We start from the raw sequence: 12,703 nt of genomic DNA on the forward strand, positions 1-12,703 counted from the left end.
AAGTTGGCCTGATACATCTTTCAAACCTATAGAGGAATAATCACAAGTGACTAGTATTCCTTTGGGTCCAATAGAAGCCTCTGATCTTCATATAGATTGAATGTATCCAGAACCATAACCTAGCATTTTACTTATATAGCAACCTTAACTCTGACACAAAGATGTTTCTTTTGTTTTGAGGCTGAGTCTTGCTCTGTTACACAGGCTGAGTGCAGTGGTGCAATCTCGGCTCACTGCAGCCTCTGTCTCCTGGGCTCAAGTGATCCTCCCGCCTCAGCCTCCTGAGTAGCTAGAACTGCAGGTGCGTGCCACCACGCCTGGCTCATTTTTGTATTTTTTGTAGAGATGGGGTTTCACCACGTTGCCCAGGCTGGTCTCAAACTCCGGAGCTCAAGCAACCCCCTCTCCCTGGCCTCCCAAAGTGCTGGGATTACAGGCATGAGCCCAGATGTCCCATTGGGACATTTTCACAATGGTCCCAATCATAACATGGCTTAAAAAATTCAGAATCCAATCAAACATCAGACATTGCATTTAGTGTTCATTATTTTTTTTGTTTTTGTAGAAAGACCTTTAATACTTCTGTTTACAAAATTCAGGCATACATTTCAGTTTGTTCTGAACCGTGCCCAAGGCTGTGTGCTCATCCCTGCCAGGGTGTCTGTGCCCTTCATTTACTGCTGACCACGAGGGTGCAGAGCAGAGCCTGGGGTCCAGAGGCTTCGCTGGGCCTCAGTGGGAGGGGAATCTTAATGTGGCCCAGCCCAGAGGACCCTCCATTTCGTCAATTTTGGATTGGGCAACAGAGGAAGCAGATGTCAGGGATGCAGACATGCTGGCCTGGGCTCACTGGAGCCTTTGTTCTTGGCCCTTAGCAGCACGGCTGGGGCTGTGGTTCCGTGCGAGGTGTGCTGGGGGTGTGTGTAGGTGGCTGGTGGTGGCAGCTTGTGCCAGAGTGACACAGGCTTCTGTGGGCCTGGCTGGGGGCAGTTAAAAAGCTGAAAAGGTACTTGGCTTTGTGAGGGTGAGGCTTGGGAGGCAGGGCCCTACAGGAGGCCATGTTCTGTGTCCTGGTTGCGGGGGGCGGTATGGGGGGAAGGTGGGGCAGATCTCAGCTGGCCTCTGTCTCCTGGCTGCAAGCTGACAGCAGGCCAGGGAAAGAGTGAAGCCCTCTGCCCTGGCCTTGGGGAGAAGGAGTGCCTGTGTGAGGCGGGGGTACCGTGGCCCTGGAGTGGGGCTAGGGTTCATCGCCAGCAGCAGGCTTGTGGGGGGATTTAAAACCAGGGTCCTGTCTCTGAGCCACTCCACAGGGACAGTCGATCCAAGCCTGTTAAGGCCGTGGAACTCGAGGGTAGGCTGTGGACTGGGCCCCTGTGAGGTCAGGACGGAGGTGGGGGCTGCCCTGGAGGAACACTGGTGTTTCTGAGAGCACCTTAGTGTTGCCCCGCCTGGGCCAGCTGGGTGAGGAGTTGGAGAGCGGGGCGGAGGCCGGCGCCATGGAGTGCGGAAGGGAGCCGTCACCATTGGGGGTCAGCGCTAGTGTAAACAAGCGTCCCCCCCACCCAGGTAAGCCTCCCACCCAAGTGTGGCTCCCTGCTGAGGGAGTACCTCAAGGGCCTGGGCCTGGGTGGCGCCGGCAGGCTTGGACACCGCCCTGGCAGCAGGAGCCCATGGAAGGCAGGAGACCTGGCAGGGGGTGCCACCCAGTGTGGATGGAGAGGCTGGGCGGGGGCACCAGTGAGTCACTGGGCAGAGGCACGAGCACGTCCACGTAGCTGAGCAGGAAGAAGCCCGACTGGTGGTCCAGCAGGCCCTGGTAGCAGTTCTCGTTGATCTGGTTGATCAGCATGAAGACATCGCCCTCACGGAAGCCCAGCTCCCCATCGTTCTCAGGCTGGAAGTCGTACAGCACCTTGCAGCTTGGCTGTTCTAGGGGCGGCACACTCCTGCTAGGAGTCCGGATGGGCTTGTCAGAAGATCGGAAAGAGGATGAAGCTGCGATCTTGGGGAGTGTGGTGCAGGGGAAGCCCCCGTTGGACTGCTCAGGCTCTCCGAGGTCAAAGAGCTCCCGGGACTCAGGTTTATACTCCCGCATGAGGTGTGAGGAAGCTTCCCGCATCTGTGCTGGAGCTTCTCTGCCAGCTCGTCGAGGATCTGCATGGCCTGCCAGGGGTAGTCGGGCTGCGCCTCCACCAGGGCCGGGAGTTGACTCACCTGCTCAGTGTCGGTCTCCAGGAGGTTGTGCATGCTGGTTTCTGCCACCTCCTTGGAGTCGTCAAACTTCTCCAGCCCCTGGCGCAGCTCCTCATCGGGGACCTTGTCCTGCCGCTTCTTTTAGTCAAAGTCCAGGCGGCGGCCCTCCAGCTTCTGCACGTGGTGCTGGATCCCCTTCAGGTCTTTCTCACACAGGTTCTGGTGGAGGTCAATGAAGTTCTGCTTGACCTCTATGTCCAGGGAGTTCTTCACCTCTGCCAGGTGCTTCATGGACTCGCTGGCATCCAGCAGTGCGTCAGTGAAGTTGGACTCGTTGCCCAGCTCCTTCTGGTGGCGGATCAGGCACTGGCTCAGGAGCCCCTCCAACTGCGGGTAGCCGGGGTTCTTCACCTGGCCCCGGATCTTGCACACCGTGTTGAGCATGGTCAGCTTAGCCTGCGAGGCTGGGTTGGGCTGCAGGTACATGATGGTCCTTGCCAGCATTTCTGTCAATGCCTTGCCTTGCTGATGACATCTCCATCTCTTTGAAGTCATCGTCCAGCTTGGTCCCCTCAGCCCCTCCGACCTTCTCACTGACCAGCTGGCTCGCCTTGTAGAACTGCTTCTTCAGCCCTACAACCGACATGCTGCCTCCCGCCGCCGAACCTCCCTCCCGGACCGCACCAGCGACAGGCTCCCAGGCGTGCGACCCTCTGCGTGCCTCAGGGGCCCCACCACGTGCTTGCCAGCTCTGCACCTGCCCCGGCGCCGCCTCCAGTTCATGATTCTTAAGTCTCCTTCAATCTAGATCTGTTCGCAGGATTGTTTCAAAGTATACTGACAAACACCTTTGAGACTGTAAATGACCTGAGATATACATTCTCCTTATTTGAGGATAGTAATTTTTCAATACGCATTAAACATCATTACACATGAGCCAAGACAAATGAGCTGGCCTACGTACTTTGTATATAAGTGTGTAAACTCCTCAAGACTTCCAATAATGAAATCCAATGAGGAAATTTGTTCAATGTCTTTATGTCCTTGGTGACAAATGCTTACAGACAATCAGAGCATTTTTCCTATCCACTAATGGTCAAGAAAAAAGCAGACAGATCCTCACTATCTTAGAGAACTAAGTGAGAAAGTTGTTCGATGAAGAGGACTTCATCCAGAGAGGAAGGGATCTAGCTCACAGGGAAGATGCTGCAGGAGGCTGAGGAAAGTGAGGCTAGGGCAGTAAAACAGATCTGACAACCTGGTGAAGATAAGAAAGTGACCTGACGAAAATGAACGGAGCAGAGCGCTAAATGAAGGGCCCTTTCCATGCTAATCTTGCATAATGCCCTCAACCAGCCTTAGCATAACTGAGTTTCTATTTAGCTTGCCATATTGTGGGGGGTGGTGGTGGCACAATTTAAGTTGCAGTAAGTTGTGTAACAAACTCACGATAGGGCCCTGCAGAAATATATATATACATATATACACATATATACATAAAATATATATATAAAATATACATACATATATCATATATATAAAATACATATACATATAAAATATATATTCATATATATATAAGATATATATGTATATATAATATATGTATGTATATTTTTTAGGCAGGGTCTTGCTCTGTCACCCAAGCCGGAGTGCAGTGGTGTCATCTTGGCTCACTGCAACCTCTACCTCCTGGGTTCAAGCGATACCCCCGCCTCAGCATCCCTAGTAGCGGGGACTACAGGCATGTGCCATCACACCTGGTGAAGATATATATATATATATATATATAGATATAGATATAGATATGGATATAGATATAGATATATATAGATATCTATATAGATATATAGATATAGATATAGATATAGATATCTATATAGATGTCTATACCTATATCTACAAAGAAGGCCAGGCATGATGCCTCATGCCTATAATTCCAGTACTCTGGGAGAATGAGGCAGGAGGATCACTTGAGGCCAGGAGTTCGAAACCAGCCTGGGCAACACAGTGAGACCTCATTTCTCCAAAAAATAAAAATAAAATTGCAAAAAAGCAAACAAAAAAATAAACCTCACACCATATGTGCAAATTAACCCAAAATGGATCATAGATCTAAATGTAACTATACAATTTCTGGGAGAAAACATAGAGAGTAAATCTTTTCCACTTTGGATTAAACAACAGGTTCTTAAAGATTTCTTAGGTAAGAAACAAAAAAGCACAAGCCATATAAGAAAAAATTGCTAACTTAAAGCTGATCAAAATTAAAAACTTCTGCTCTTCAGAAAAGTTTACTTATTTATTTTATTTATTTATTTATTTTTTTGAGACAGAGTCACTCTTTCGCCCAGGCTGGAGTGCAGTGGTGCAATCTTGGCTCACTGCAACTTCCACCTCCCAGGTTCAAGCACTTCTTGTGCCTCAGCCTCCTGAGTAGCTGGGATTACAGGAATGGGCCACCACACGTGGCTAATTTGTGTATTTTTAGTAGAGATTGGGGTTTTGCCACATCTGCCAGGATGGTCTCGAACTCCTGCCTTCAAGTGATCCACCTGCCTCGGCCTCCCAAACTGCTGTGATTACAGGTGTGAGTCACTATGCCCAGCCAGAGAACACTTTGAACAGAATAAAAAGACAAACCACAACCTGAGAGAAGATATTTACCAAACACATATCTGTAAGGCCTTATTTTTTGTTTTTATTTATTATTTCATTTTTGAGATAGTATCTCACTCTGTGACCCAGGCTGGAGTGCAGTGGCGATCACAGCTCACTGCAGCCTCGACCTCCCAGGCTCAAGCAATCGTCCCATCTCAGCTTCCTGAGTAGCTGGGACCACAGGTGAGCACCACCACACCTGCCTAATTTTTATGTTTTTGGTAGAGACAAGGTTTCATCATATTGCCCAGGTGGTCTAAAACTCCTGGCCTCAAGCAATCCTCCTGCCTCAGCCTCCCAATGTGCTGGGATTATAGGCATGAGCCACTGTACCTGGTCCCTGAAAAGACTTGTATCTAGAATCTATAAAGCACTCTTTTTTTTTTGTTTGTTTGAGACGGAGTCTCACTGTGTCGCCCAGGCTGGAGTGCAGTGGCGTGATCTCTGCTCTCTGCAAGCTCCACCCCCTGGGCTAACGCCATTCTCCTGCTTCAGCCTCCCGAGTAGCTGGGACTAAAAGTGCCCACCACTACGCCTGGCTAATTTTGTGTGTGTGTGTGTGTATTTAGTAGAGACTGGGTTTCACCCTGTTAGCCAGGATGGTCTCGATCTCCCGACCTCGTGATCCACCCGCCTTGGCCTCCCAAAGTGCTGGGATTACAGGTGTGAGCCACCACGCCTGGCCTAAAGCACTCTTAAAACTCAATAATAACGAATCTCCAATGGGATTACAGGAGGAAAAAAAACCCAATAAAAATATTAATATCCAATTAAAATATGGGAGTAGATTTGAACAGTATAGTAAAGAAGATATTTGCACATGAACATTCAACATCACTAGCTATTAAAGAAATGCAAATTAAAACCACAATGAGATTCCACTACACATCTAGCAGTAGAAAGGTGAACATTTCTTTAAAAACTCAAATATAAGAATCTGCTGGGCTGGGCCATGCATGGTGGCTCACGCCTGTAATCCCAGCACTTTGGGAGGCCAAGGCAGGTGGATCAAGTGAGGCCAGGAGTTTGAGACCAGCCTGGCCGACAAGACGAAACCCCATCTCTACTAAAAATATAAAAATTAGCTGGGCATGGTGGTGTGTGGCTATAATCCCAGTTACTCAGGAGGCTGAGGGAGGAGAATCGCTTGAACCTGTAAGGCCGAGGTTGCAGTGAGCTGAGATCTTGCTGCTGCACTCCAGCAACGACTCTGTCTCAAAAAAACATCTGCTGGGCCAGACATGGTGGCTCACGCCCGTAACCACAGCACTTTGGGAGGCCATGGGGTGTGGATCAGTTGAGGTCAGGAGTTCAACACCAGCCTGGCCAACATGGTGAAACCCTGTCTCTACTAAAAATATAAAAATTAGCTGGGTGTGGTGGCGGGTGCCTACAGCTACTTGGGAGGCTGAGGCAGGAGAACTGTTTGAACTCAGGAGGTAGAAGTTGCAGTGAGCCAAGATGGCACCACTGCACTCTAGCCTGGGGATACAGTAAGACTGTGTTGCAAAAAAAAAATAAATAAATGCTGAAGATGTAGAACAACTGTGACTCTCATACAATGCTGGTGGAAATGTAAAATGGCACAGCCACTTTAGGAAACAGTTTAGCAGTTTCTTAAAAAGTTAAATATACACTAAGCATGTGAGCAATCCAACTCCTAAGTATTTACGCAAAGAAATGAAAACATAGGTTCGCACAAAGACCTGTATATGAGTGTTTTTAGAAGCTTTATTCATAATTGCAAAAAACTGAAGCTACCCAAATGTCCATACATTGATGAATGGATAAACAAATTGATACATCCACACAACTGGAATACTACTCAGCCATAAAAAGGGGTGAAGAGTTGTCCCTCGGTGTCTGCAGGGGATTGGCTCGAGGACCCCCCGCAGATACCAAAGTCCACAGACGCTGAAGTATTTTATATGGAATGACATAATACTTGATATAATGAATGACATAAGCCTCGGGTATACTTTAAATACCTAATACAGTGTAAATGGTATGTAAATAATTATACTGTGTTTTAAATTTTCTACTGTTTTTATTGTTGTATTTTATATATTTTATTTTTTCCAAATAATCTCCATCCATGGTTAGTTGAATCCATGGATGAGGAACCCGCAGACATGGAGGGCCAGCTGTACTGATAGGGGCAACAACAGAGATGGTAGCATAATCTCAAAAAAATTATGCTGAATGAGGCCGGGAAAGGTGGCTCACACCCAGCACTTTGGGAGGCCAAAGTGGGCGGATCACTTGAGGTCAGGAGTTCGAAGCCAGTCTGGCCAGCATGGTGAAACTTCATCTCTCCTAAAAATACAAAAATTTGCTGGGCATGGTGGCACACGCCTGTAATCCCAGCTACTTGGGAGGCTGAGGCAGGAGAATCGCTTGAACCTGGGAGGTGGAGGATGCAGTGAGCTGAGGTCATGCCTCTGCACTGCAGCCTGAGCGACACTGAGACTCTATCTCAAAAAAAATAAAAAACAATACTAAGTGAAAGAAGTCAAACGCAAGAGGCTACATGCTACGTGATTTCATTTATAAGACATTCTGAAAAAGACAAAACTATAGGGACAGAAATCAGATTAGTAGCTAACAGGGGCTGATGGTGGGAGGAAGGGATTGCCTACAAAGGGAAACGAGGGGCCTTTCTGAGGTGACAGAAATGCTTTATATTGGGAATGTGGTGGTGGTTATGTAACTATACATTTGTCAAAACTCATCAAACTATACGCTTATAAAGGGTGAATGTTATGTGAAAATTATATCTCAATAAATCTGACTTAAGAAAATAATAAAACAAACCTAAAAAACCAACTAAGTAAAAATAAACCTAAGAAAAAAATAACTTACAGTTTTTGCAGTTCAACAGTCACCGTGAGAATGTTCTTAAGTGTTGTAAGTGTGATGTGCGTTGTTCCCATGTCTCTGAAGAAGAAAGCTGAAACATTCATGATATGAACCCATTACAAAATTCTGTACTTCAAAGGATAATTCAAAGACATGTGATTACTTCAATTTTGGCTTCTCTATAAAACAAGCCACTTCAACAGTTTATTTGCCGTAAAATTCCAGAGAGATCTTATTAAAGAAATTTAAGTTGATCTACATCATCAAATTAATGATATTTAAGAGAACTTACACTTTTTTACCATTATCTTACTTCTCATTTCATATTGCATTCACCTGTCTTGATTATTTACTCTTTTCTTCCTTTTTAGAATAATGAACACCTATTCCTCTTTGCTTTCTTGGTTAAGTAATATTCCTCCATGTGTCTACATGTTCCAAATCTATACGGGTTCTTCAACACTATTCTCTTCCCCACTAGCTCTCTTGACCATTATACATCCTTTCTTAATCCTTTTCTTTGCCAATAACTTTTTCCAATAACTCAGTTAAAATTTAAATTATGACTTTTTAGCCTAAATGCAAAATACTTTATCTTTGATGACAAATTTAAAAAGCATAAATCATCTCATGACTCATGACAGTACTATAGTACTTACAGATATTTTAATGCCGGCAGTTCAAAGAGATATGGATCTTCGACAGCAGTCAGAGAATTGCGATTGAGAATTCTGAAAAATGCAATGAAATTAAAATTACCTGCATTTTCAATGTGTGAAACTGCATAAAAAGTCTATATTCATTTTTTGGTATAGAACTTTTAGGAAAAAAAAATAATGTTCTGCTTTAACATAATAAATCGCCATTAGACTCCGTAAAGCACTATTCCTTTGGGAACTACCTAGGTCTCTAGAAGATAAAGTAGAGGAGAGAAAGCAGGGAAGAAATAGAAAGAAAAAACAAGAAGTGGATAGCAAAGAAAAAATATGCCACAGAACTTTTCAGGTCAAAAACCCTAGAAATGACTATGTTGGTAGGAAGCCCTGACTCTGTAGGAAACACTATTTCTAGAGTCCTCCATAATTCAAGTTGTTCATCCATAATTCAAGTTGCTTTTTTTTTCTTTGGAGATGGAGTCTTGCTCTGTCACCCAGGCTGGACAGCAAAGGCTCCATCTTGGCTCACTGCAACCTCCACCTCCCGGGTTCAAGCAATTCTCCTGCCTCAGCCTCCTGAGTAGCTGGGATTACAGGTGCCCACCACCACGCCCAGCTAATTTTTGTATTTTTAGTAGAGACGGGGTTTCATCATGTTGGACAGGCTGGTCTCCAACTCCTAACCTCAGGTGATCCACCCCCCTCAGCCTACCAAAGTGTTAGGATTACAGGCATGAGACACTGCACCTGACTGCTTGCCTTTTATCTTCATAAAGTTTTTTAAATTTATGGTTTAATTTGCCCAGTTAAGAAAAAAAATAGGGCCAATTCTTTTGCTTTATAGCCAAAGAAAAAGGGATAAATCTAAGAGGAGGAACTGGTCAAAACCATACTCCCATCACATACTCCCACTTGTCTCCTTGTATGACATCACAGCCTTTGTTACACTGCATGTAACCACCTGTCTACTTGTCAGTCTCCGGGCTATCAGCTCCTTGAGGGCAGAGATCACACCGTATTGTCATTGTCATCCCTGTGCCTGGCATGATGTCTGAAATTTACTAGGGATTTAATAAATGTTTATTGAATAAACAAATGATATTTTCTTTATCTGTCAATAAAATGAATAAATTCATTTTGATGTGAATTTTTATTCCAAAATGCTGGAATCTATTTTCTTTTTAATTCTTTAAAGTGAACAAGAAAAAGAAAAGAAACAGGAAGAAATAAAATAAAATCACCCTTTAGGTTAACCCAAGAATCATCACTGTACTTTTGCAGAAATTATAAAAATAATAATTATTACAGTGAATATCTATTAGGCTGCTATGTATTTGTGATCAGCATTTCACATTTCATCCTCACAATAACCAGTGGTAGATATTATTATTGCCCTATTTTATAAATGAGGAAACTGAGGCACAGAGAGGTTACATAACTTGTCCTAGGTCACCAAGCTATTAAGAAGCAAAGCTGTAATCTGAACTCATGTGCTTAATCTGTATGAAGAAAAAAGGTTTACTTTAACCTTATGGTTTTACAATTCTTTCTTTTCTTTCTTTCTCTTTCTTTCTTCATTTCCCTCCCTCCCTCCTTCTTTCCCTTCCCTCCTTTCTCTCCCTCCCCTCCCTCCCTTCTTCCCTTCCTTCCTTCTTTTGAGTCCAAGTTTCCATTTATTGGCTGGGCCTGGTGGCTTAGGCCTATAATCCCAGCACTTTGGGAAGCCAGGCGGGTGGATCATCTGAGGTCAGGAGTTCTAGACCAGCCTGACCAATATAGTAAAACCCCATCTCTGTCAGAGCCTTGCTCTGTCACCCAGGCTTAAGTGGAATGGCATGACCTTGGCTCACTGCAACCTCCACCTCCTGTGTTCAAGTGATTCTCCTGCCTCAGCCTCCTGAGTAGCTAGGATTACATGTGCCCGCCACCACACGCAGCTAATTTTTGTATTTTTAGTAGAGACGGGGTTTCACCATGTTGGTCAGGCTGGTCTTGAACTCCTTACTTCAGGTGATCCACCCACCTCAGCCTTCAGAAGTGCTGGAATTACAGGCATGAGCCACTGCTCCCGGCTGCCAGATTCTTACGTGGGACTCCCAGTGTTATAAAGTGCTTAGTAAAGGTGGTGAGTTTAAGACATTTGTATTGATGCTACCTAAACCTCTTGGTGGAGGGACATAATGAGCCTGTTCTCTGGTGTGAGGGCAAAAGAAAAGCAGACCCTCAGTGTCTCTTCCCTAAGTTAAGCATCAGCAAATTAATGAAGACAGAGAGGAGCATCTGCAGAAACTGCTGCTCTAATCCAGACACATCCTGAACACCTCCCTCTACCTCAAAATGAATCCTGTGTGAAACTCGATTTCTGAACCACAAGAAAGGTGGAAAGTATTTTCTAAAGTCAGATGTAGAGGAGAATCTTTACCTTGAGTCTAAAGTCCCCTTCAGGCCATTGAATATACCCACTCGGATTTGCTGGGTATGTTATACAGAGAAATCATAGAATTTTTGCACTTACGGTAGAAGAGTAGTCAGGAAAGTATATGGAATTAAAATAGAGCGAAGTATTTTCTTTACAAAAATTTTTTTTCACAATAGCTTAACATAAACACCATTTTGGCCAGGCATGGTGGCTCACACCTATAACCCCAGCACTTTGGGAGGCTAAGGTGGGCAGATCACCTGAGGTCACAGGAGTTTGAGACCAGCCTGGAGGGGAGGTTGGAGTGCAGTGGCACAATCTGGGCTCACTGCAACTTCCACCTCCCGACTTCAAGCCATTCTCGACCCTCAGCCTCCCGATAGCTGGGATCACAGGCACCTGCCACCACGACCTGCTAATTTTTGTATCTTTAGTAGAGACGGGGTTTCGCCATGTTGGCCAGGCTGGTCTCAAACTCCTGACCTCAAGTGATCCTCCCACCCCGGCCTCCCAAGGTGCTGGGATTATAGGCATGAGCCACTATGCCCAGCCCTACACTTTGGATTTAACTTTGATTCCTGTTCATATGCAGAGTTTCAAACTGCTTAAATGTCTGCAACATTTAGCTGCAAGGAAGAAAGCTTAACACAAAGTCCTCCAGGGAGCAAAAAACTGCACCACTACGCCCAGCTAATTTTTGTGTATTTTTAGTAGGGATGGGGATTCACTATGTTAGCGAAGCTGGTGTTGAACTCCTGACCTCAGGTGATCTGCCCTAAAGTTCTGGGATTACAGGCCTGAGCCACCCCGCCCAGCAACAAGGCTAATTTGAGGGTCACTTGTTTGATGCCTTTTCTTGCCCATGCCATAGGTCAGAACTAGGACAAGCAGAGCAGGTCATATATAAGCTGTGTAAGTCTCTTGCCCTCTTTGTTCCTTAGTTTCCCCATTTGAGAAAAACGAATGGATCTTAAGATACTCTTTTCAGAGTTCATAATGGGCTTATATCCAGCTAACCAATCATTGTATCAATTTTTATACAAAGTAGTTGTTTACACGTGTTCATCTTCTATTTCACTTACAAGTTGTGTAAAAACTGCATTCCGTGCCAGGCCTGAAATGTTCCAAGGCTCAGTTCCATAACTAAATTGCAGCCCAGATTTCTACAAAAAAAGACATAAGCCAAAGGAAAAAAAAGTTATTTCAGAACATTTATCATTTGCTGTGAGTCTAATTTATATAGGATTGAACATAAACTCAATCCTTTGTGCACTAAGGAAACCTCATTGTGGAAGATACTGGCTTATGATTTATACTTTAACACTGCACATGTGGTGCATTAGCTACAAAACAGTGAACGCTCAGTAAGTACCTGTGTTAAGTGATCTTTATTTCTCTAGAACAGGATTTCACAACTTGAGTACCATCGACATTTTGGACTATATAACTCTTTGCCGTGGCGGTTTGTCTTATACTTTGCAGGATGTTTAGCAGCATCTCTGGCCTCTGCCCACCAGATGCCAGGAGCACAACCACAGTTTTGTCAACCAAAACTGTCTCTGGACATTACCAAATGGCACCTGAGTACAAAATCACACCAGTTGAGAACCACCGCTCTCTGATGATTCACTATGATCTGTGTAATAATTCTCACACTAAACTTTGCTAGAGACAAAAAGGACTTGCTATATAATTTTAGTACATTTCTACTGGTCAAATTTTAATCATATTTCAAAATGGATAGCAAAGAGGTTTATAATTAAGTTTTATAAAAATTCCAAATGTAATAAAGTTATATTTGTAACTTACATAAACTGCAAAAATGGTAGTGATTCAAATGTATGTCTTTCAATAGACTGTATTTTATTGCAGGATAAATCTCTAGGAAAAATAAAAGGAAAATATTGCCTTGATA

At 44.5% G+C, this 12,703-nt stretch overlaps 1 protein-coding gene and 1 pseudogene across 1 annotated transcript in view; both read right to left on the minus strand.

The window, feature by feature from the left end:
• LOC129469889 (leucine-rich repeat-containing protein 37A3-like) overlaps positions 1–12,703 on the minus strand; it is a 28,847-nt gene that overhangs the window by 6,270 nt on the left and 9,874 nt on the right. Inside the window, exons 4-7 of the mRNA XM_063628666.1 lie at positions 12,598–12,669; positions 11,871–11,951; positions 8,373–8,444; positions 7,717–7,791 (exon numbers count right to left, since the gene is read on the minus strand). Coding sequence (XP_063484736.1) covers positions 7,717–7,791; positions 8,373–8,444; positions 11,871–11,951; positions 12,598–12,669 — 300 coding nt within the window. The remainder of the gene's footprint in view (positions 1–7,716; positions 7,792–8,372; positions 8,445–11,870; positions 11,952–12,597; positions 12,670–12,703) is intronic.
• Positions 701–2,892, minus strand: LOC129470513 (endophilin-A2-like; annotated as a pseudogene).

Source organism: Symphalangus syndactylus, chromosome 20 (assembly GCF_028878055.3).
Source record: "Symphalangus syndactylus isolate Jambi chromosome 20, NHGRI_mSymSyn1-v2.1_pri, whole genome shotgun sequence".
NCBI lineage: Eukaryota > Metazoa > Chordata > Mammalia > Primates > Hylobatidae > Symphalangus > Symphalangus syndactylus.